This window comes from Oncorhynchus clarkii, chromosome 5 (genome assembly GCF_045791955.1).
Source record: "Oncorhynchus clarkii lewisi isolate Uvic-CL-2024 chromosome 5, UVic_Ocla_1.0, whole genome shotgun sequence".
Classification (NCBI taxonomy): Eukaryota; Metazoa; Chordata; class Actinopteri; order Salmoniformes; family Salmonidae; genus Oncorhynchus; species Oncorhynchus clarkii.
The window spans coordinates 10184508-10207725 of NC_092151.1; the positions used below are offsets into that span (position 1 = coordinate 10184508).

Genomic DNA, 23218 nt, shown 5'->3' on the forward strand with positions numbered 1-23218 from the left:
AGCTGTAGATCTCTGCAGTTCATCCAGAGTGATCATGGGCCTCTTGGCTGCATCTCTGATCAGTCTTCTCCTTGTATGAGCTGAAAGTTTAGAGGGACGGCCAGGTCTTGGTAGATTTGCAGTGGTCTGATACTCCTTCCATTTCAATATTATCGCTTGCACAGTGCTCCTTGGGATGTTTAAAGCTTGGGAAATCTTTTTGTATCCAAATCATGCTTTAAACTTCTTCACAACAGTATCTCGGACCTGCCTGGTGTGTTCCTTGTTCTTCATGATGCTCTCTGCGCTTTTAACGGACCTCTGAGACTATCACAGTGCAGGTGCATTTATACGGAGACTTGATTACACACAGGTGGATTGTATTTATCATCATTAGTCATTTAGGTCAACATTGGATCATTCAGAGATCCTCACTGAACTTCTGGAGAGAGTTTGCTGCACTGAAAGTAAAGGGGCTGAATAATTTTGCACGCCCAATTTTTCAGTTTTTGATTTGTTAAAAAAGTTTGAAATATCCAATAAATGTCGTTCCACTTCATGATTGTGTCCCACTTGTTGTTGATTCTTCACAAAAAAATACAGTTTTATATCTTTATGTTTGAAGCCTGAAATGTGGCAAAAGGTCACAAAGTTCAAGGGGGCCGAATACTTTCGCAAGGCACTGTATATATACACACACACTGCTCAAAAAAATAAAAGGAACACTAAAATAACACATCCTAGATCTGAATGAATGAAATATTCTTATTAAATACTTTTTTCTTTACATAGTTGAATGTGCTGACAACAAAATCACACAAAAATGATCAATGGAAATCAAATTTATCAACCCATGGAGGTCTGGATATGGAGTCACACTCAAAATTAAAGTGGAAAACCACACTACAGGCTGATCCAACTTTGATGTAATGTCCTTAAAACAAGTCAAAATGAGGCTCAGTAGTGTGTGTGGTCTCCACGTGCCTGTATGACCTCCCTTCAACGCCTGGGCATGCTCCTGATGAGGTGGCGGATGGTCTCCTGAGGGATCTTTTCCCAGACCTGGACTAAAGCATCCGCCAACTCCTGGACATTCTGTGGTGCAACGTGGCGTTGGTGGATGGAGCGAGACATGATGTCCCAGATGTGCTCAATTGGATTCAGGTCTGGGGAACGGGCGGGCCAGTCCATAGCATCAATGCCTTCCTCTTGCAGGAACTGCTGACACACTCCAGCCACATGAGGTCTAGCATTGTCTTACATTAGGGGGAACCCAGGGCCAACACGATGTTGCAGGCAGCAGAACGTTCTCCACGGCGTCTCCAGACTCTGTCACGTCTGTCACATGTGCTCAGTGTGAACCTGCTTTCATCTGTGAAGAGCACAGGGCGCCAGTGGCGAATTTGCCAATCTTGGTGTTCTCTGGCAAATGCCAAACGTCCTGCACGGTGTTGGGCTGAAAGCACAACCCCCACCTGTGGACATCAGGCCCTCATACCACCCTCATGGAGTCTGTTTCTGACCGTTTGAGCAGACACATGCACATTTGTGGCCTGCTGGAGGTCATTGGCAGATTGGCCAACAACCTCCTTCCCTCAGTAAGAGCATTGAAGACGGGTCGTGGCTGGGTCTTCCAGCATGACAACGACCCGAAACACACAGCCAGGGCAACTAAGGAGTGGCTCCGAAAGAAGCATCTCAAGGTCCTGGAGTGGCCTAGCCAGTCTCCAGACCTGAACCTAATAGAACATCTTTGGAGGGAGCTGAAAGTCTGTATTGCCCAGCGACAGCCCCGAAACCTGAAGGATCTGGAGAAGGTCTGTATGGAGGAGTGGGCCATAATCCCTGCTTGCAGTGTTTGCAAACCTGGTCAAGAACTACAGGAAATGTATGATCTCTAATTGTAAACAAAGGTTTCTGTACCAAATATTAAGTTCTGCTTTTCTGATGTATCAAATACTTATATCATGCAATAAAATGCAAATTAATTACTTAAAAATCATACAATGTGATTTTCTGGATTTTTGTTTTAGATTCCGTCTCTCACAGTTGAAATGTACCTATGATAAAAATTACAGACCTCTACATGCTTTGTAAGTAGGGAAACCTGTAAAATCGGCCGTGTATCAAATACTTGTTCTCCCCACTGTATATACAAAAATAACAGCCAGGGCAGAAAGGGAAAGAGAAATGGATGTTGGACCAATGTGTTAAACCAATGCTTGACCCTCGTTCACATCAAAATCAAACATTTGACACCACTTATGTTTATACAACTTGGTGGTATTCAAGGGCCTTCTTGCATAATGTTTTACAATACAACATCTGTACCCTGTGTGTGTGTGTGTGTGTACACTACCTGCTGTCGTTGCTCGAGGCGCCAGAGTTGCTGGACGGACAGGACGTGTGAGGGTTGGACATGCGCGACACAAACTTCTGAATGGTGTTGCGCGACGGCGCCTTGATGCGCGAGCTGCGGCGATTGTGGTACTTCTGGAACAAGCTCTCCACCTGGAGACAGTGCCACAGTTAGCCGTCGTAGGGAGAAATTTGCCCTAGACGTTGATCTTGGGTCAGATTGGCATTCTCTCTACTAGTGGTAAAGTATCTACGTATTCAAGTGCATATCTAACGTCCATTCAAGATGGTGCAAGTTATTGAAAGTTAACATAAATTAGAAAGATTCTAGCTTTGAAGTTTCTTTGGAAATTGGTCATTACAAAATGGGTTTAGTTAATCATGTATGCCCTTCTCAAACTATTGTTTCGACCTGAAGCATACTGTGCTGGTTTCGGATATCCCCATTTTCACATTGTCCTGTCCAGCACGGTTTCAGCAACTATGGTAGATCCTTAAACAGGCCAGCACGGTACAGCTCAGTTTGCTCAGCTCAGTAGGGAGAAAGGGGTATTACACAGATTGGTTACAGGGCATGTCGGTTGGTTGCTGGAAGGTTACCTCAAAGTTTTTGAGGGTTTTCCTCCAGAGCAGGGGGTCTGAGGGCTCCAGCTGGAAGACACGGAGCATGACGAAGAGGACGTGGATACAGAACGCCCCTCGGCCACAGCTACAGGTCTACAGTGAATGGAGAGGAGGACAGCAGACCGGGGGTTACTCACGTGTGTGTGTGTATATACATACCAACACCGCACTCACAAACACACGCGCAGGCACACACAGATGGCCATAAATGGTCACACAGACCTGCTGATCCATCTGTCCCAAATAGTACCCTATTCCCCCACGTTGGACAACGCTCTGGTCAAAAGTAGTGCCATTTGGGACGTAAGCCTTTAGTAAGAGGAAGCTCTACATCGCTCCATCTCTACATTAGCGATGGAGCGTTTACCCAGCCATTTGCTACTGTAGCGATTACCCGGCCATTTGCTACTGTAGCGATTACCCGGCCATTTGCTACTGTAGCGATTACCCGGCCATTTGCTACTGTAGCGATTACCCGGCCATTTGCTACTGTAGCGATTACCCGGCCATTTGCTACTGTTGCGATTACCCGGCCATTTGCTACTGTAGCGATGGTGCGATTACCCGGCCATTTGCTACTGTAGCGATTACCCGGCCATTTGCTACTGTAGCGATGGAGTGATTACCCGGCCATTTGCTACTGTAGCGATTACCCGGCCATTTGCTACTGTAGCGATTACCCGGCCATTTGCTACTGTAGCGATTACCCGGCCATTTGCTACTGTAGCGATTACCCGGCCATTTGCTACTGTAGCGATTACCCGGCCATTTGCTACTGTAGTGATGGAGCGATTACCCGGCCATTTGCTACTGTAGCGATTACCCGGCCATTTGCTACTGTAGTGATGGAGTGATTACCCGGCCATTTGCTACTGTAGCGATTACCCGGTCATTTGCTACTGTAGCGATGGTGCGATTACTTGGCCATTTGCTACTGTAGCGATGGTGCGATTACCCGGCCATTTGCTACTGTAGCGATGGTGCGATTACCCGGCCAGTAGCAAATGGCCGGGTAATCGCTACAGTAGCAAATGGCCGGGTAATCGCTACAGTAGCAAATGGCCGGGTAATCACTTCATCACTACAGTAGCAAATGGCTGGGTAATCACTCCATCACTACAGTAGCAAATGGCTGGGTAATCACTCCATCACTACAGTAGCAAATGGCTGGGTAAACAAAAAGAGCCTGCCAATATACAAGTGAAGCAAATTGTTAAAGTAACTGTCCAGTGTTTCCAGATTGATGAAATATGACCTATAATTACTTACAATACGAGTAAAATGTATGTTATGTTAAAAAGCAACAGAATAGTGTGGGCATATATTGGTCATAAAAATATTAATGCGAGTAGACCGCTGATTGGCCAGCTCATCCTCCTTTAGACCGCTGATTGGCCAGCTCATCCTCCTTTAGACCGCTGATTAGCCAGCTCATCCTCTTCAGGAGTATGACGTCACACTCTGAGAAAATAGCAAGCGTTCTTGTTGAGATACAAGTTTGAGGTGTGGTTTTTTAACTGTTTTATTTCTTAGTACAACTACATATGGGGATATTATTTTTTGATGATATAGTATTATATCGTTTTGACAATATTGTAATATTTTTTTTGCACTAGTCTCCTCAGGACTGTAGGGGAAGAAAATGGAATCGCAATAAAATCCCAGTATCGAATTGCAACACACATCGGCCCCTAAGTATCATGACAATATCATATCGTGAGGTCCCTGGCAATTCCCAGCCCTATTATTTTTTCCAATTTATGCTTTGGCCACAAATACAAGTATAAGATGAGTCAACAACATTATTTGGGTATGAGTGAACATAATACGAACTTTTAAAAGTGAGATTTTCAAATGATCTGTTACTCTATCCCCATTGCTGTAAACACAATTTGGTAAAATCTGGAGCCGTTGTTGCAGCCAAGCCTCAATCTAGCCTGCCAGTTGGAATCTGACAAACTTGCATCAGCTTAATCAATTCCCAATCGACCCCAAGTCTAGACACTTGTATATGTTTGAAATGTCTGTATCGGTATAATAGCTGATAACACCCATCTAATCCTTTTAATATCTACACAAGTACATAGAGGGTAGAGGGAGTCGATTTGAAAATTAGTCTTGATTCTGTTTAAATCTTCATTGGTCCGAGTGGACTTCCAGCACTTCCTACCTGTGGACCAATGAACACCCTGTATTTGTTGTCGGGGCTGTCTCCTCCAATCAGAAAGGAGTTGGGGCCTATCTGCTGCAGTAGGTAGAGGCGAGCCCTCATGACCTTGTTGACACGGCGACTGGTCTCCTCAGGACTGTAGGGGGAGAAGCCGTCTGGGGAGGGCGCCCGGCGAGGGGGCGTCACCCTGCCACTCTGAAACTACACAACAACATCAGATCAAGACAGCCTCAGAACAATTGTTACACAGGTATATTATACTGTCACTAAATAGTCACTAGGACTTTATCAAATCAAAATCAAATCAAATGTTTTATTTGTCACATACACATGGTTAGCAGATGTTAATGCGAGTGTAGCGAAATGCTTGTGCTTCTAGTTCTGACAATGCAGTAATAACAAGTAATCTAACTAACAATTCCAAAACTACTGTCTTGTACACAGTGTAAGGGGATAAAGAATATGTACATAAGGATATATGAATGAGTGATGGTACAGAGCAGCATAGGCAAGATACAGTAGATGGTATCGAGTACAGTATGTACAAATGAGATGAGTATGTAAACAAAGTGGCATAGTTTAAAGTGGCTAGTGATACATGTATTACATAAGGATACAGTCGATGATATAGAGTACAGTATATACGTATGCATATGAGATGAATAATGTAGGGTAAGTAACATTATATAAGGTAGCATTGTTTAAAGTGGCTAGTGATATATTTACATCATTTCCCATCAATTCCCATTATTAAAGTGGCTGGAGTTGAGTCAGTGTCAGTGTGTTGGCAGCAGCCACTCAGTGTTAGTGGTGGCTGTTTAACAGTCTGATGGCCTTGAGATAGAAGCTGTTTTTCAGTCTCTCGGTCCCAGCTTTGATGCACCTGTACTGACCTCGCCTTCTGGATGATAGCGGGGTGAACAGGCAGTGGCTCGGGTGGTTGATGTCCTTGATGATCTTTATGGCCTTCCTGTGACATCGGGTGGTGTAGGTGTCCTGGAGGGCAGGTAGTTTGCCCCCGATGATGCGTTGTGCAGACCTCACTACCCTCTGGAGAGCCTTACGGTTGAGGGCGGTGCAGTTGCCATACCAGGCGGTGATACAGCCCGCCAGGATGCTCTCGATTGTGCATCTGTAGAAGTTTGTGAGTGCTTTTGGTGACAAGCCGAATTTCTTCAGCCTCCTGAGGTTGAAGAGGCGCTGCTGCGCCTTCTTCACGATGCTGTCTGTGTGAGTGGACCAATTCAGTTTGTCTGTGATGTGTATGCCGAGGAACTTAAAACTTGCTACCCTCTCCACTACTGTTCCATCGATGTGGATAGGGGGGTGTTCCCTCTGCTGTTTCCTGAAGTCCACAATCATCTCCTTAGTTTTGTTGACCTTGAGTGTGAGGTTATTTTCCTGACACCACACTCCGAGGGCCCTCACCTCCTCCCTGTAGGCCGTCTCGTCGTTGTTGGTAATCAAGCCTACCACTGTTGTGTCGTCCGCAAACTTGATGATTGAGTTGGAGGCGTGCGTGGCCACGCAGTCGTGGGTGAACAGGGAGTACAGGAGAGGGCTCAGAACGCACCCTTGTGGGGCCCCAGTGTTGAGGATCAGCGGGGAGGAGATGTTGTTGCCTACCCTCACCACCTGGGGGCGGCCCGTCAGGAAGTCCAGTACCCAGTTGCACAGGGCGGGGTCGAGACCCAGGGTCTCGAGCTTGATGACGAGCTTGGAGGGTACTATGGTGTTGAATGCCGAGCTGTAGTCGATGAACAGCATTCTCACATAGGTATTCCTCTTGTCCAGATGGGTTAGGGCAGTGTGCAGTGTGGTTGAGATTGCATCGTCTGTGGACCTATTTGGGCGGTAAGCAAATTGGAGTGGGTCTAGGGTGTCAGGTAGGGTGGAGGTGATATGGTCCTTGACTAGTCTCTCAAAGCACTTCATGATGACGGATGTGAGTGCTACGGGGCGGTAGTCGTTTAGCTCAGTTACCTTAGCTTTCTTGGGAACAGGAACAATGGTGGCCCTCTTGAAGCATGTGGGAACAGCAGACTGGTATAGGGATTGATTGAATATGTCCGTAAACACACCGGCCAGCTGGTCTGCGCATGCTCTGAGGGCGCGGCTGGGGATGCCGTCTGGGCCTGCAGCCTTGCGAGGGTTAACACGTTTAAATGTCTTACTCACCTCGGCTGCAGTGAAGGAGAGACCACATGTTTTTGTTGCAGGCCGTGTCAGTGGCACTGTATTGTCCTCAAAGCGGGCAAAACAGTTATTTAGTCTGCCTGGGAGCAAGACATCCTGGTCCGTGACTGGGCTGGATTTCTTCCTGTAGTCCGTGATTGACTGTAGACCCTGCCACATGCCTCTTGTGTCTGAGCCGTTGAATTGAGATTCTACTTTGTCTCTGTACTGGCGCTTAGCTTGTTTGATAGCCTTGCGGAGGGAATAGCTGCACTGTTTGTATTCGGTCATGTTACCAGACACCTTGCCCTGATTAAAAGCAGTGGTTCGCGCTTTCAGTTTCACACGAATGCTGCCATCAATCCACGGTTTCTGGTTAGGGAATGTTTTAATCGTTGTTATGGGAACGACATCTTCAACGCACGTTCTAATGAACTCGCACACCGTATCAGCGTATTCGTCAATGTTGTTATCTGACGCAATACGAAACATCTCCCAGTCAACGTGATGGAAGCAGTCTTGGAGTGTGGAGTCAGCTTGGTCGGACCAGCGTTGGACAGACCTCAGCGTGGGAGCCTCTTGTTTTAGTTTCTCTGTAGGCAGGGATCAACAAAATGGAGTCGTGGTCAGCTTTTCCGAAAGGGGGGCGGGGCAGGGCCTTATATGCGTCGCGGAAGTTAGAGTAACAATGATCCAAGGTCTTTCCACCCCTGGTTGCGCAATCGATATGCTGATAAAATTTGGGGAGTCTTGTTTTCAGATTAGCCTTGTTAAAATCCCCAGCTACAATGAATGCAGCCTCCGGATAAATCGTTTCCAGTTTGCAGAGAGTTAAATAAAGTTCGTTCAGAGCCATCGATGTGTCTGCTTGGGGGGGGATATATACGGCTGTGATTATAATCGAAGAGAATTCTCTTGGTAGATAATGCGGTCTACATTTGATTGTGAGGAATTCTAAATCAGGTGAACAGAAGGATTTGAGTTCCTGTATGTTTCTTTCATCACACCATGTCACGTTGGCCATGAGGCATACGCCCCCGCCCCTCTTCTTACCAGAAAGATGTTTGTTTCTGTCAGCGCGATGCGTGGAGAAACCCGTTGGCTGCACCGCTTCGGATAGAGTCTCTCCAGTGAGCCATGTTTCAGTGAAGCAAAGGACGTTACAGTCTCTGATGTCCCTCTGGAATGCTACCCTTGCTCGGATTTCATCAACCTTGTTGTCAAGAGACTGGACATTGGCAAGAAGAATGCTAGGGAGTGGTGTGCGGTGTGCCCGTCTCCGGAGTCTGACCAGAAGACCGCCTCGTTTCCCTCTCTTTCGGAGTCGTGTTTTTGGGTCGCTGCATAGGATCCACTCCGTTGTCCTGTTTGTAAGGCAGAACACAGGGTCCGCGTCGCGAAAAACATATTCTTGGTCGTACTGATGGTGAGTTGACGCTGATCTTATATTCAGTAGTTCTTCTCGACTGTATGTAATGAAACCTAAGATGACCTGGGGTACTAATGTAAGAAATAACACGTAAAAAAACAAAAAACTGCATAGTTTCCTAGGAACGCGAAGCGAGGCGGCCATCTCTGTCGGCGCCGGAAGTCTTTATATTGCTATGATAGTTTTTACAGTTCTTTCAACCCCAAGTGAAGAGGCTTGATATCTAATCAATGTTATATTATCATCAAAATGTTTTTATGCCTGTGCATTGTGTGTGCGCTACGTCTGTGTGTGGCTAATCACCGGCACGGGTGAGGCCCTCTTCCTGCGCACCCCGGGGGACTCAGGCTTCCCACCGGCCCTGCCAGAGGAAGAGGAGGAGGAAGAGGGGGGTCCAGGGGAGGGGCTGCGGCGGCCTCTGCTCTGCTGGGGGGAGGAGCTGGTGGGTGCGTCGGCTCCGACCTCTGCCCCTTTGCAGCCCGCCTCGCTCCCGTCCGGTCGCAGGGGGACGGGCTTCACCACCTGAGGGAGAGAAGGAGAGGGGATTAATATGCGGTAGGGGTAGGCCAAATGAGGCCTAAATGACAGTAGAGTCCCTTTACAGTGGAACGTTCAGACAGACATTTGTTATGTAGAACAAGCATGCTTCTATCCATGGCATTTCTATCTGCAACGTTGGTCAACTGAACACGGGTCTGTAGATCTGGTGGAAGCATTGACATTTCCACGCAGCCAATCGGAAGGCATGATGTTACCCATAATACATATATCCATCTAATCCTCTCAGAAGAGTGCCAAGACTAGAGGTCGGGGGCTAGAGGTCAGGGGGCTTGAGGTCAGCATGTGTGTGTGCTGTGAAAGACTAGGTGCAACATAATGGTGCAATGCCCAGGGTTGGACATGTTCAATTCTGCTCGAATTTAGTCATGAAAACAAACTTTATTTCAAAGCATTAACAGTATCAAATCAATCTTTAGAGTAGTGAATATTTAAGAGTTGCTTGGATCTATAAATGTTAAGCGTGGCACAGTAAGCTAAGTACACACACATGTGGTGTTCTGTGTGTGTATGTATAGACCTACATGTTTATATAGTATTATAGCCGTGTGTGCACGTGTTTGTTTCTGTGTCAGGCTGCAGCAGCTCACCACCGGGCCCCTCCTGCTACGTCTCTCCAGCCACTCGTGCTTCCAGGTGGGCATGCAGGTGGCCTTGAGCTTCTCCCGGATCATCCGCTCCTCGGGCCGGTCTTCCATCTTCTGCAGACCCCGCAGGGTATCCTTACTCTCCATGTCGCGACTACAGAGAAACCACAGAGGGGGAGGAGTTACCCAATGGCAACTGCTTGGCATCTGACCGCAAGGCACTACAAAGGATAGTGCTTACGGCCCAGTACATCACTGGGGCTAAGCTACATGACATCCAGGATCTCTATACCAGGCGGTTTCAAAGGAAACATATCAACAGGCTGATTAAACAGCATGATCATTACACATGTGCACCTTGTGCTGGGGACAATAAAAGGCCACTTTAAAATGTGCAACATATTGCCACAGATGTCTCAAGTTGAGAGAGTGTGAAATTGGCATGCAAACTGCAGGAATGTCCACCAGAGCTGTTGCCAGAGAATTGAATGTTAATTTCTATACCATAAGCTGCCTCCAACATCGTTTTAGAGAATTTGGCAGTAAGTCCAACCGGCCTCACAACCGCAGACCATGTGTAACCATGCCAGCCCAGGGGGGGGCTGAGGAATATGTCTGTAGTAAGCCCTGATTGGCTGGGCCTGGCTCCCCAGTGGGTGGGCCTGGCTGCACCCCTGCCTAGTCATGTAAAATCCATAGATTAAGGTCTAATGAATTTATTTAAATTGACTGATTTCCTTAAATTAGCTTTAACTCAGTAAAATCTTAGAAATTTTTGAATTTATATTTTTGTTCAGTGTATGTACATATATATATATATCTACCTTAAGTACCCCTGCACAGACTGAACTGGTAACCCGTGTACAGGGCCTGAAACTTTTTGGTCCACCATGATTGTTGCCATAATTACACCAAACACTTTTTTAAAAACGTTTTTTTAACAGATGAGCATGCTTTGTAATGTTTCTAAAACAAATGTATTACTAGTAAAAAGTGGTAGATTGCTAAATGTTTACATTTGAACCAAAATATTACAGAGACAAATGTTCAGCTACTCCCTTCAAGGGCGGGAGGTTACCATGGCAACGGGGGCACTAGCTGCTCAAGTTGTTAGTGACACAGAATCTGACTAGTAGCCGGTCGGTGCCTTCAGTTGAAGCAAAAATCAAACATTGAAAAACAACCTAGCTCGTGAACAAAACTATGTAAATAGTCAAGACACAGAAGGACAAAGTCTCACTTTAGTAGACTTGAGTAAATTAGACCAACTTTAATGCCTGTGTGCAGCACTTCCAAAATGACATCCATCTCATTGTGTACAGCTCCCCAGCCAGGTGTTGCTGTGTGTCACGGGATGGATAGATATATAAGTCCTAGTTCTTTGTGTGATTAGCTACAAGCTATGAACCAAAACAACAGAAACACATTGAAAACAGCTACTACAGCATTTATTTAGCTGTAAATGTGCTCATACTTGGCAGGTGGCGTGTGTTCATTTTAGACCCTGCCATATAGCCAAGTTAATCATTGTGTATTTATTCCTTGTGTTATTATTTTTCTATTATTCTCTGCATTGTTGGGAAGGGCCCCCCACTTTGTCTACAACTGTAGATTTCGTTGACAATACCCAGCAAACTAGAAACATTCCCAGAACATTATCCAAGATTCCCATGATGTTCTAGTTAGGGTTCTCTCTTACATTAGGTTGATAAACATTCAGAGAATGTTTTTAATAACATCTTTATGTTTAACATTAACTAAAATATTGTGCACAACATTATAAAAACCACCACAGAACATTCCCCAAAAAGTTATCATTGGGTTTCCAGGTAATGTAATAATAATGTACCAGTAATGTTTTCCCAGCAAACCAAAATTGGTTCTGTGAAAATTCCCAGAACATTCTTTAGGTCACGGCAAATGTTCTCATAACACACATTCCTGGTGATGATTATAGAAGGTTTGTATAAAATATTTGATATTGTTGCAAAAATGTTACTATAAAACATTTTAAAAGGTTACCAGGATGTTTCATAAGGTTGTGGGACCAGTCTGGTGAGAACATTGTGGGGACATGACAAAAGATACCCTACCGGTCAAAAGTTTTAGAACACCTACACAGTCAAGGGTTTTTCTTTATTTTTACTACATTGTAGAATAATAGTGAAGACATCAAAACCATGAAATAACACATAGGGAATAATTTAGTAACCAAAAAAAAGTGTTAAACAAATCCAAATGTATTTTATATTTGAGATTCTTCAAATAGCCACCCTTTGCCTTGATGACAGCTTTACACACGCTTGGAATTCTCTCAACCAGCTTCATGAGGTAGTCACCTGGAATGCATTTCAATTAACAGGTGTGCCTTGTTTAAAGTTCATTTGTGGAATTTCTTTCCTTCTTAATGCAGTTGAGCCAATCATTTGAGTTGTGACAAGGTAGGGATGGTATACAGAAAATGGCCTTACTTGGTAAAAGACCAAGTCCATATATGGCAATTACTTTAAGACATGAAGGTCAGTAAATACGGAACATTTCAAGACCTTTGAAAGTTTCTTCAAGTGCAGTCGCAAAAACCATCCAAGTGCTATGATGAAACTGGCTCTCATGAGGGCAGCCACAGGAATGGAAGACCCAGAGTTACCTCTGCTGCAGACGATAAGTTCATCAGAGTTACCAGCCTCAGAAATAGCAGTCCAAATAAATGCTTCAGAATTCAAGTAATCAAATCCAATTTTATATGTCACGTGCCCCCAATACAACAGGTGAAATGAAATGCTTACTTAGACTCTAACCAACTGTGCAAAAAAGGTATTAGGTGAACAATAAGTAAGTAAAGAAATAAAAACAGTAAAAATGACACCGGTTAGTCAGGCTGATTGAGGTAGTATGTACATGTAGATATGGTTAAAGTGACTATGCATATATGATAGACAGAGAGTAGCAGTAGCGTAAAAGAGGGGTTGGCGGGTGGCGGGACACAATGCAGATAGCCTGGTTAGCTATGCAGAGCATAGAAGTGATTTAGCTCGTCTGATAGGCTCGTGTCACTGGGCAGCTTGCGGCTGTGCTTCCCTTTGTGCTTCCCTTTGCCACATAAGACGAGCGTCGGAGCCGGTGTAGTACGATTCAATCTTCGCCCTGTATTGACGTGTTTGCCTGTTTGATGGTTCGTCAGAAGGCATAGCAGGATTTCTTATAAGTTTCCGGGTTAGAGTCCCGCACCTTGAAAGCGGCAGCTCTACCCTTTATCTCAGTGCGAATGTTGCCTGTAATCCATGGCTTCTGGTTTGGGTCAGTACGTACAGTCACTGTGGGGGCGACGTCCTTGATGCACTTATTGATAAAGCCAGTGAGTGATGTGGTGTATTCCTCAATGCAATCGGAAGAATCCCGGAACATGTTCCAGTCTGAAAGCAAAACAGTCCTGAGGTTTAGCGTCTGCTTCACCTGACCACTTTTTTTATAGAGCGAGTCACTGGTGCTTCCTGCTTTAATTTTTGCTTGTAAGCAGGAATGAGGAGGATATCATTGTGGTCAGATTTACCAAATGGAGGGCGAGGGAGAGTTCTTTACGCGTCGCTGTGTGTGGAGTACAGGTGATCTAGAATTGTTTACCCTCTGGTTACACATTTAACATGTTGATAGAAATTAGGTAGAACTGATTTAAGTTCCCTGCATTAAAGTCTCCGGCCACTAGGAGCGCCACCTCTGGGTGAGCGGTTCCCTGTTTGCTTATTTCCTTATACAGCTGACTGAGCGCGGTCTTAGTGCCAGCATCCGTCTGTGGCGGTAAAGAAACAGCCACGAAAAGTATAGCTGAGAACTCTCTAGGCAAATAGTGTGGTCTGCATTTTATCACAAGATACTCTACTTCAGGCGGGCAAAATCTAGAGACTTCCTTTGATTTCGTGCACCAGCTGTTTACAAATATGCACAGACCGCCCCCAGTGTGCTGTTCTATCCTGCCGGTGCAGCGTGTATCCCGCTAGCTGAATATCCATGTCGTCATTCAGCCACGATTCTGTGAAACATAGGATATTACAGTTTTTGATGTCCCGTTGGTAGGATATTCGTTATCATACCTCGTCTAATTTATTGTCCAATGATTGCACATTGGCGAGTAATATTGACGGTAACGGCAGCTTTCCCACTAGCCTTCTGCGTATCCTTCTGAGGCACCCCGCTCTGTGTCTTCTGTACCTGCGTCTCTTCCTCTTGCAAATAACTGGGATGTTGGCCTTGTCAGGTGTTCGGAGAATGTCCTGTGCGTCCTGCTTGTTGAAGAAAAAAATCTTTGTCTAAACCGAGGTGAGTGATCGCTGTTCTGATATTCAGAAGCTCTTTTTTGCCATAAGATAGTTGCAGAAACATTATGTACAAAATAAGTTACAAATAACGGAAAAAACAAAACAATAATAGCACAATTGGTTGGGCGCCCGTAAAACTGCTGCCATTTCTTCTGGCGCCATTTTACCTCAACAGACACATCTTAACAACAACTGTTCAGGAGACCGCGTGAAATCAGGCCTTCATGGTCGAATTTCTGCAAAGAAACCACTACTAAGAAGGACATCAATAAGAAGAAGAAGAGACTTGCTCGGGCAATGAACATTAGACCGATGGAAATTTGTCCTTTGGGCTGATGAGTCCAAATTGGAGATTTTTGGTTCCAACTGCTGTGTCTTTGTGAGACGTGGTGTGGGTGAATGGATGATCTCGGGCCACAGAGAAGGAAAAGTAGCCAATAAGTGCTTAGCATATGTGGGAACTCATTCAAGACTGTTGGAAAAGCATTCCAGGTGAAGCTGGTTTAGAGAATGCCAAGCGTGTACAAAGCTGTCATTAAGTCAAAGCGTGGCTATTTGAAGAATCTCAAATATATTTTTATTTGCTTAACACTTTTTTGGTTACAACATGATTCCTTCCATATGTGTTATTTCATAGTTTTGATGTCTTCACTATTATTCTACAACATAGAAAATAGTAAAAATAAAGAACATCCCTTGAATGAGTAGGTGTTCTAAAACTTTTGACCGGTAGTGTATGTTCCCAAAATACAAAAACTGTCCAGTTGTGCAGATGAGACAAAGAGTGCAAAAAACATTCACCTGATTTTCCAAGAATGTTCCCAGAACACATCGTCTGTCCTTTAAAAGGCTCCCAGAACATTTCATTCGGTTGTGGTAACATTGTGGGGAAATGACAAGAGATACTGCATGTTCCCAAAACACAGAAAATGTCCAATTGTGCTGACATTCAGAAAATGTTTGTATCAGGATGCACAAAATATTCCTCTGATGTTGCAAAAATGTTAACAGAACAGCCTTTTCTTTTTTTCTTGAATCTCCCCAATTTCGTGGTTTCCAATTGTTAGTAGTTACTATCTTGTCTCATCGCTACAACTCCCGTACGGGCTCGGGAGAGACGAAGGTCGAAAGCCATGCGTCCTCTGAAACACAACCCAACCGCACTGCTTCTTAACTTCTTGGTGACAGGGGGCAGTATTTTCACGTCCGGATAAAATGCATGCCCAAATTCAACTGCCTGCTACTCATCCCCAGAAGATAAGATATGCATATTATTAGTAGATTTGAATGGAAAACACTGAAGTTTCTAAAACTGTTTGAATCATGTCTGAGTGTAACAGAACTTATTAAGCAGGCGAAACCCAGAGGAAAAACCATTCAGATATATATATATATATTTTTTTTTTTAGGTCACTCTTTTCAATGGGTTTTCATTGGGAACCCAGATTTCTAAGGGACCTTCTTGCAGTTCCTACCTCTTCCACTGGATGTCACCGGTCTTTAGAAATTGGTTGAGGGTTTTCCTTTGTGTAATGAAGAAGTAGCCCCGTTCAAAATGAGGGTCACTTCAAGTGTACTGTTTGTTAGAGGCACGTGACCAGAAAGGTAGCGTCAGTTTGTTTTCTTCCTGTATTGAACACAGATCATCCTGTCTTCAATTTTATCGATTATTTACTTTTAAAAATACCTAAAGTTGTATTACAAAAGTAGTTTGAAATGTTTTGGCAAAGTTTACAGGTAACTTGAGATATTTTGTATTCATGTTGCGCAAGTTGGAACCTGGTGTTTTTCTGGATCAAACGCTCCAAATAAATTGACATTTTGGATAGATAGATAGATAGATAGATAGATAGATAGATAGATAGATAGACATACACACACATATATATAGACGGAATTTATCAAACAAAAGGACCATTTGTGATGTTTATGGGACATATTGGAGTGCCAACAGAAGAAGCTCAAAGGCATGATTTATAATTTTATTTCTGCGTTTTGTGTCGCACCTGCAGGGTTGAAATATGTTCTCTCTTTGTTTACAGAGGTGCTACTCTCAGATAATAGCATTGTTTGTTTTCGCCAAAAAGCTTTTTTGAAATCTGACATGTTGGCTGGATCACAACACGTGTAGCTTTAATTTGGTATCTTACATGTGTGATTTCATGAAAGTTAGATTTTTATAGTAATTTATTTGAAGTTGGCGCTCTGCATTTTCTCTGGCTTTTGGCCAGAGAGGTTAACACAGCGTGCATCCAACCCAGAAGCCAGCCGCACCAATGTGTCGGAGGAAACACCGTGCACCTGACGACCTGGTTAGCGTGCACTGCGCCCGGCCCGCCACAGGAGTCGCTGGTGCGCGATGAGACAAGGATATCCCTACCGGCCAAACCCTCCCTGGCGCGGACAACGCTAGGCCAATTGTGCGTCGCCCCATGGACCTCCCGGTCGCGGCCGGCTGCGACAGAGCCTGGGCGCGAACCCAGGCGATGCAGTGCCCTAGACCACTGCGCCACCCGGGAGGCCACATAACTCCCAGAATATGTACAGTTGAAGTCGGAAGTTTACATACACTTAGGTTGGAGTCATTAAAACTCGTTTTTCAACCACTCCAAATTTCTTGTTAACAAACTATAGTTTAGGCAAGTCGGTTAAGGACATCTACTTTGTGCATGACACAAGTCATAATTGTTTACGACACAAGTCATAATTGTTTACAGAGAGATTATTTAACTTGTAATTCACTGTATCACAATTCCAGTGGGTCAGAAGTTTACATACACTAAGTTGACTGTGACTTTAAACAGCTTGGAAAATTCCAGAAAATTATGTCATGGCTTTTGAAGCTTCTGATAGGCTAATTGACATCATTGAGTCAATTGGAGGATGTATTTCAAGGCCTACCTTCAAACTCAGTGCCTCTGCTTGACATCATGGGAAAATCAAAAGAAATCAGCCAAGACATCAGAAAAAAAAATGGTAGACCTCCACAAGTCTGGTTCATCCTTGGGAGCAATTTCCAAACGCCTGAAGGTACCACATTCATCTGTACAAACAATAGTACACAAGTATAAACACCATGGGACCACGCAGCCGTCATACCGCTCAGGAAGGAGACGCGTTCTGTCTCCTAGCGATTAACCTACTCTGGTGCGAAAAGTGCAAATCAATCCCAGAACAACAGCTTTGTGAAGATGCTGGAGGAAACATGTACTAAAGTATCTATATCCACAGTAAAACTCGTCCTGTATCGACATAACCTGAAAGGCCACTCAGCAAGGAAGAAGCCACTGCTCCAAAACCGCCATAAAAAAGCCACACTACGGTTTGCAATTGCACATGGGGACAAAGATCGTACATTTTGGAGAAATGTCCTCTGGTCTGATGAAACAAAAATAGAACTGTTTGGCCATAATGACCAGCGTTATGGTTGGAGGAAAAGAGGGGGCTTGCAAGCCATAGAACACCCCAACCGTGAAGCATGGGGGTGGCAGCATCATGTTGTGGTGGTGCTTTGCTGCAGGAGAGACTGGTGCACTTCACAAAATAGACGGCTTCATGGAGGTAGGAAAATTATTTGGATATATTGAAGCAACATCTCAAGACAGTCAGGAAGTTAAAGCTCGGGTCACAAATGGGTCTTCTAAATGGATAATGACCCCAAGCATACTTCCAAAGTTGTTGGCCATCACAAAGCCCTGACCTCAATCCTATAGATTTGTGGGCAGAACTGAAAAAGCATGTGCGAGCAAGGAGGCCTACAAACCTGACTCAGTTACACAAGCTCTGTCAGGAGGAATGGGCCAAAACCTCACCCAACTTATTGTTGGAAGCTTGTGGAAGGCTTCCTGAAACACTTGACCCAAGTTAAACAATTTAAAAGCAATGCTACCAAATACTATTTGAGTGTATGTAAACTACTGACCCACTGGGAATGTGATGAAATAAATAAAAGCTGAAATAAATAATTCTCTACTATTATTCTGACATTTCACATTCTTAAAATAAAGTGGTGATCCTAACTGACCTAAGACAGGGAGCTTTTACTAGGATCAAATGTTAGGAATTGTGAAAAACTGAGTTTAAATGTTTTTGGCTAAGGTGTATGTAAACTTCCGACTTTAACTATAAATTAGGTTGTGGGAACAGTGTGAGTACATTAAAAGAGAAGTTCCCAAAACATGCTCAGTTGTGATGTCATTCAGGCAATGTTTATGTTAGGTTGCACAGGACATTCCCTTAATGTGGTAAGAATGAAATAAGGATGTTTTCATGACATTCATAGCATATCTGTTTTAGGTTGAACATAATATTCCATTGATGTTCACGCAATATACATTTCACCTTGTCTAGCAGGTCTACAGAACACTTCAAGGACATTGACAATGTTATATTTTAAGTTTTACCTAATATTACCACAACATTATCAGCATGCAAATAAAAGCATAAGAAAGCAGATTGGAACCTTTTAAATGTATTTAACAAGGCAAGTCAGTTAAGAGCAAATTATTATTTACAAATGACGGCCTACCCCGGCTAAACCCTAAACCGGACGAGGCTGGGCCAATTGTGCGCCGTCCTATGGGACTCCCAATCACGGCCGATTGTGATACAGAACCGGGGTCTGTAGTGTCACCTCTAGCACTGAGATGCAGCACCTTAGACCGCTGCGTCACTCAGGAGCCAATACATCACCATGATGTTTTTCTCCATATTTAATGGAAATTCACATATTAGGACTGTATTGTAGGTGATAGACACAAGTGGCATTTTTAATTAATTCATAGGAAATTTGAACAGTATTTAGAAATCATACAAACAACCATATTATTTACACTTAATATATTGACAATCTGCACATTATTTAATTCATAGGAAATCTAAAGAGCATTTAAACATGGATCTTGTGATCTCTGGGGCTCCTAGTATTATGTGATCTTCTGTATACTGCACCATACAACCCGAGAGCAAACAAATCCTCCTCCCACCCCTGGCCAGTCTGTGTTTAAGGCTGTCGGATCAGAGTGCTTCAGAACAAATATTCCGCCTCACACGAGAGGATGTTATGATAAGGAGGCAGCAGTCTGAGCCCGTTAGAGTTCCAGTACATCATACAAATGGGAACTGACAGTCTTGTTCGCTGCCCTCCCAATGCTGCTTTGTGAATGAGCCTCCCCTTTCAGCTCCCAAACACTTTGCCTTTAAAAAAAATGTTTTGCCTACAAACCCCTCTAGTCAGACCTCAGAGTGCTGTGGTCAGGTCAATTCATCGCTTCACTACAACAACCTTGGAGTCTTTTTCCATTGGCTGGACTTGGAGGTGGGGGCTGCTCACCAGTTAACTGTGCATGAAGCTTGCTCTTATCAAAGGATAGAGTTCATTAACTATTTTCACAAATCTTACACTTCAATAAAAAGCTATATTCTCAGTTTGATGAGTCATAGAAAAAGTGAAAAAGGACTATAAAGTCCATAGAACTACAAAGTCCTTGAACAAACAAAATAACTTTGGTTACCATTCAAGACCTCCAACTTACAAAGATCTGAAGACTACAATATCAATATCTTCAGACAACAAAAAAATACCACAACTAGCTTAAACATCATGCGAACACAACCGGGAGCTGAACTGAACTTCAAAAAGTCTCCTACAAAACCTCTCTTAAGAATTGCACACGTCGCATCGAATGTGGATCTAGCATGCCTGCCGATCATTCAGCGTGCTGTGTTTTAGGGACCACCCACTGTAGATGTCTGACTGTTGACATTTTTCACTAGATTCTACATGTAAAAAGTCAGTGAGCACTCAGTTCGCAAAGTACGTTCAGGAGGGGCTAGATACTCTAAACCAGCAAAAACTATTGGTGTGTCTGTGCCCTTATGGTCGTCAGTCAGAAGATTAAAGTCGGAGGGTGAAAGACCTCCTTACAACAATTATATCAACCTCTGAGAGGAAAGATCCCTCTACTGGATATATAGTTGTTTAGCAGACCTCACCGCATCCCAAATGGCACCCTGTTCCCTATATACGGGCCTGAAAATAACTCACCCGGCGGGCCGATGGGAGTCACATGCAGGCCAGGGCCAGCTGTGGAAACCAGCCATTTTTAATTGATGCTGTGATCAATGCTTCTACCCCCTTCAGGCCTTTTCCGTTGGTCGATTGAATAGGAGGCTCGACTTGCTGCGGCTAACGAACGCTGTCAGTTTGACAATAACAAGTGGTTGGGTTGGTTGGGGGAACAGGAAGAGAGGAGGCTTCCTGTTCTGAGAACTGAAGAGCCATTTGAAGCGTAAGATGTAGCAACTAGGAAGTAGACTGGGGTTTAAGTGAACATTACAGGGTAACGTTTATGTGGGGTTGATGCTTTGTAATCGTTGGTGGAATGACTTAATGTGATTGGGACCATTGCCCTGTATTGTGTGCAGTTTTTCAGATGGGACGTCAATCGGCTGTCCTAACTCTCTGTGGTCACTAAAGATCCATGGCACTTATCGTAAATTCCCAAACTGCCCCTCATACCATCATGGACACCAAATCATCCCCAGCTTCCAATTGGCTTTCGTCCTCTCCCCTGTAACTATTCCCCAGGTCGTTGCTGTAACTGAGAATGTGTTCTCAGTCAACTTACCTGGTAAAATAAATAACAAAATACTTAATGTGTCAGCTTAGCTACCATGTGTTTAGACTTTCTCTGTGGATGATGTGTTGGCTACAAACAGAGGGGGGCTCAAGTGTGCTTCCCATGGGCTAGTGGGGGGGCTAGTGGGCTTCCTATGGGCTAGTGGGAGGGCTAGTGGGCTTCCTATGGGGTAGTGGGAGGGCTAGTGGGCTTCCTATGGGCTAGTGGGAGGTCTTGTTGTTTTGAGAGTACTCCTAATGAACAAGTTATTTTCTGAGAATTAACTTAAAATTTTACATTTATCCTTCAGTAGATTTTCCTTAAAGTTTAAACTGTCTGTGATTAACTCCGATAGCAATGCTGTTCTGCGGTATGCTCTTTGAAAATGATCACAGTGCATGTCTCCAAAATGTCCTTGTACTGTATAAGTGATCGTTAGCATAGCGTAAGTGCCTTCAGCTTCACTAAGAGGAAGAAATATACAAATTTGGGCACCATAGTTCCTAGCTACACGCCATGTTCTGTCAAGCCAGCAAATGAAAAGAGAAGTCAATGTAGCCCAACTCCTTCATTTTTACAGATCTCAAACCTTCCAAAATAGACTTGTGTCAATGAGCACAGTGTGAAAATCAGTTAAAAACAACTGAAGCGACCGCCTAGTCAGTCCCCACTGGCAGAGACCGAGGCCGCCTATTCAGTCCCCACTGGCAGAGACCCGAGGCCGCCTAGTCAGTCCCCACTGGCAGAGACCCGAGGCCGCCTATTCAGTCCCCACTGGCAGAGACCCGAGGCCGCCTATTCAGTCCCCACTGGCAGAGACCCGAGGCCGCCTATTCAGTCCCCACTGGCAGAGACCGAGGCCGCCTATTCAGTCCCCACTGGCAGAGACCGAGGCCGCCTATTCAGTCCCCACTGGCAGAGACCGAGGCCGCCTATTCAGTCCCCACTGGCAGAGACCGAGGCCGCCTATTCAGTCCCCACTGGCAGAGACCGAGGCCGCCTATTCAGTCCCCACTGGCAGAGTCCGAGGCCGCCTATTCAGTCCCCACTGGCAGAGACCGAGGCCGCCTATTCAGTCCCCACTGACAATGGAACCAGATAGAGTTTACCATCTTTCCTCTGAATAAAGAGTCAGTGGTGTTGCCGTCCCCTCGCCTCTTAAATAACAGCTATCCCACAGGGCCGTGGGCTGGGAACAAAAGGGCATTGTGGGGCTGTGCAGGTGGGACCTGGAAGGGCCGGCAGGCTGGGAGTCCATTTCAAACCTCCACGTAAGCAGAGACTGCGTCACACACACACACAGCCAAGCTCGCTGGGCACACACCCTTTCTCATGGGCTTCAATGCTCCCAAAAACTCAGGTTACCGGTTCACACAATCCCTGCCTCTGCTGGAGGGAACAGAGGAGCCAGGGCTGCTCAACAGTGTATAATGACAGACGGAGCCTGGTGTTTCTGGTCAAAACACGGCGGAGCAGACTCAACAACAACCATAAACAACTTCAAAAACAGACACAGCATTGCTAACCTTTCAGGCAATACAAAAAGGCAGCAGTTGAATTTCTCCTGACAAAATAAACAGTAACATTTAAAAAGGGAAAGAAACGTATCCACATGACTAACCAACGAAACAAAAAGGTCAACTGCTCTGACTAACATATGGAAAGAGCCGGCTCTCTGTAACCAAATTAATCAATGACACAATGAGATTCAGCACCTCTAAATAGTGAGTGGAATCGAATGCTGACATGAAACTAATAACCATCACTAATGCTGTGAGGGCCATATCTCTGTAACTCTCTGGCTCAGCCCCCCAGTGACTTGGAGGGAAGGGGGTAGCTTAACTGAAACCTCATTACAACCGGCTTGCATCATGACCATGAGTTTGGTGATTGAACTCCACGGACCCGAGAGACCCCCGAGAGACCCCCTGAGCGAACAACCGATGGTCAACTAATCCCGGCGGAAAATCTCCTCGACAGACCAATAAAAGTTGACCAGAGATTTGAGACAATAGTTCTACTATTAGGAACCAACAGAAGTGAACCGGTTAGATGGCAGACAGAAGTGAAAAAGGCAATCCTCATAACAACTTGCCAAGTCATGAGACTAAGCAACCTGACGGAGGAATTTTAAGTGTAAATGAAATGGGAATGACGTTTTAAATGAGCGCTTTCAAATCAATGTTATTTAAGCCATTTGCCTGATGAATCTGGCAGCTTTGAAACCCCTTAGTCGTATTAATGCGGATTCAAAGTGCAGTCACAATGCTGCCTGTAAACAGCCAGAGAAATCAAATGTTTCAAAGCAAGATTCTGCCCAATGTTTCCCTCTATGAGAGAACCAACCATGGAAGAACTATTTTGACAAAGTGCTGCAGTACTCCCAATAGAAACATGGGGCCGGA

At 44.6% G+C, this 23218-nt stretch overlaps 1 protein-coding gene across 3 annotated transcripts in view; it reads right to left on the reverse strand.

Moving 5' to 3' along the window:
• The window catches only part of LOC139408322 (mitogen-activated protein kinase kinase kinase 1, E3 ubiquitin protein ligase), a 55625-nt gene that overhangs the window by 16369 nt on the left and 16038 nt on the right, over positions 1 to 23218 (reverse strand). For 2 of the 3 annotated variants that reach the window (XM_071152070.1, XM_071152069.1), the window contains exons 2-6: positions 9884 to 10034; positions 9039 to 9257; positions 5132 to 5332; positions 2938 to 3054; positions 2339 to 2490 (exon numbers count right to left, since the gene is read on the reverse strand). In XM_071152070.1, coding sequence (XP_071008171.1) covers positions 2339 to 2490; positions 2938 to 3054; positions 5132 to 5332; positions 9039 to 9257; positions 9884 to 10034 — 840 coding nt within the window. Of the gene's footprint in view, positions 1 to 2338; positions 2491 to 2937; positions 3055 to 5131; positions 5333 to 9038; positions 9258 to 9883; positions 10035 to 20239; positions 20863 to 23218 lie in introns of those variants that run through there. The other variant, XM_071152071.1, reaches the window with a different exon arrangement.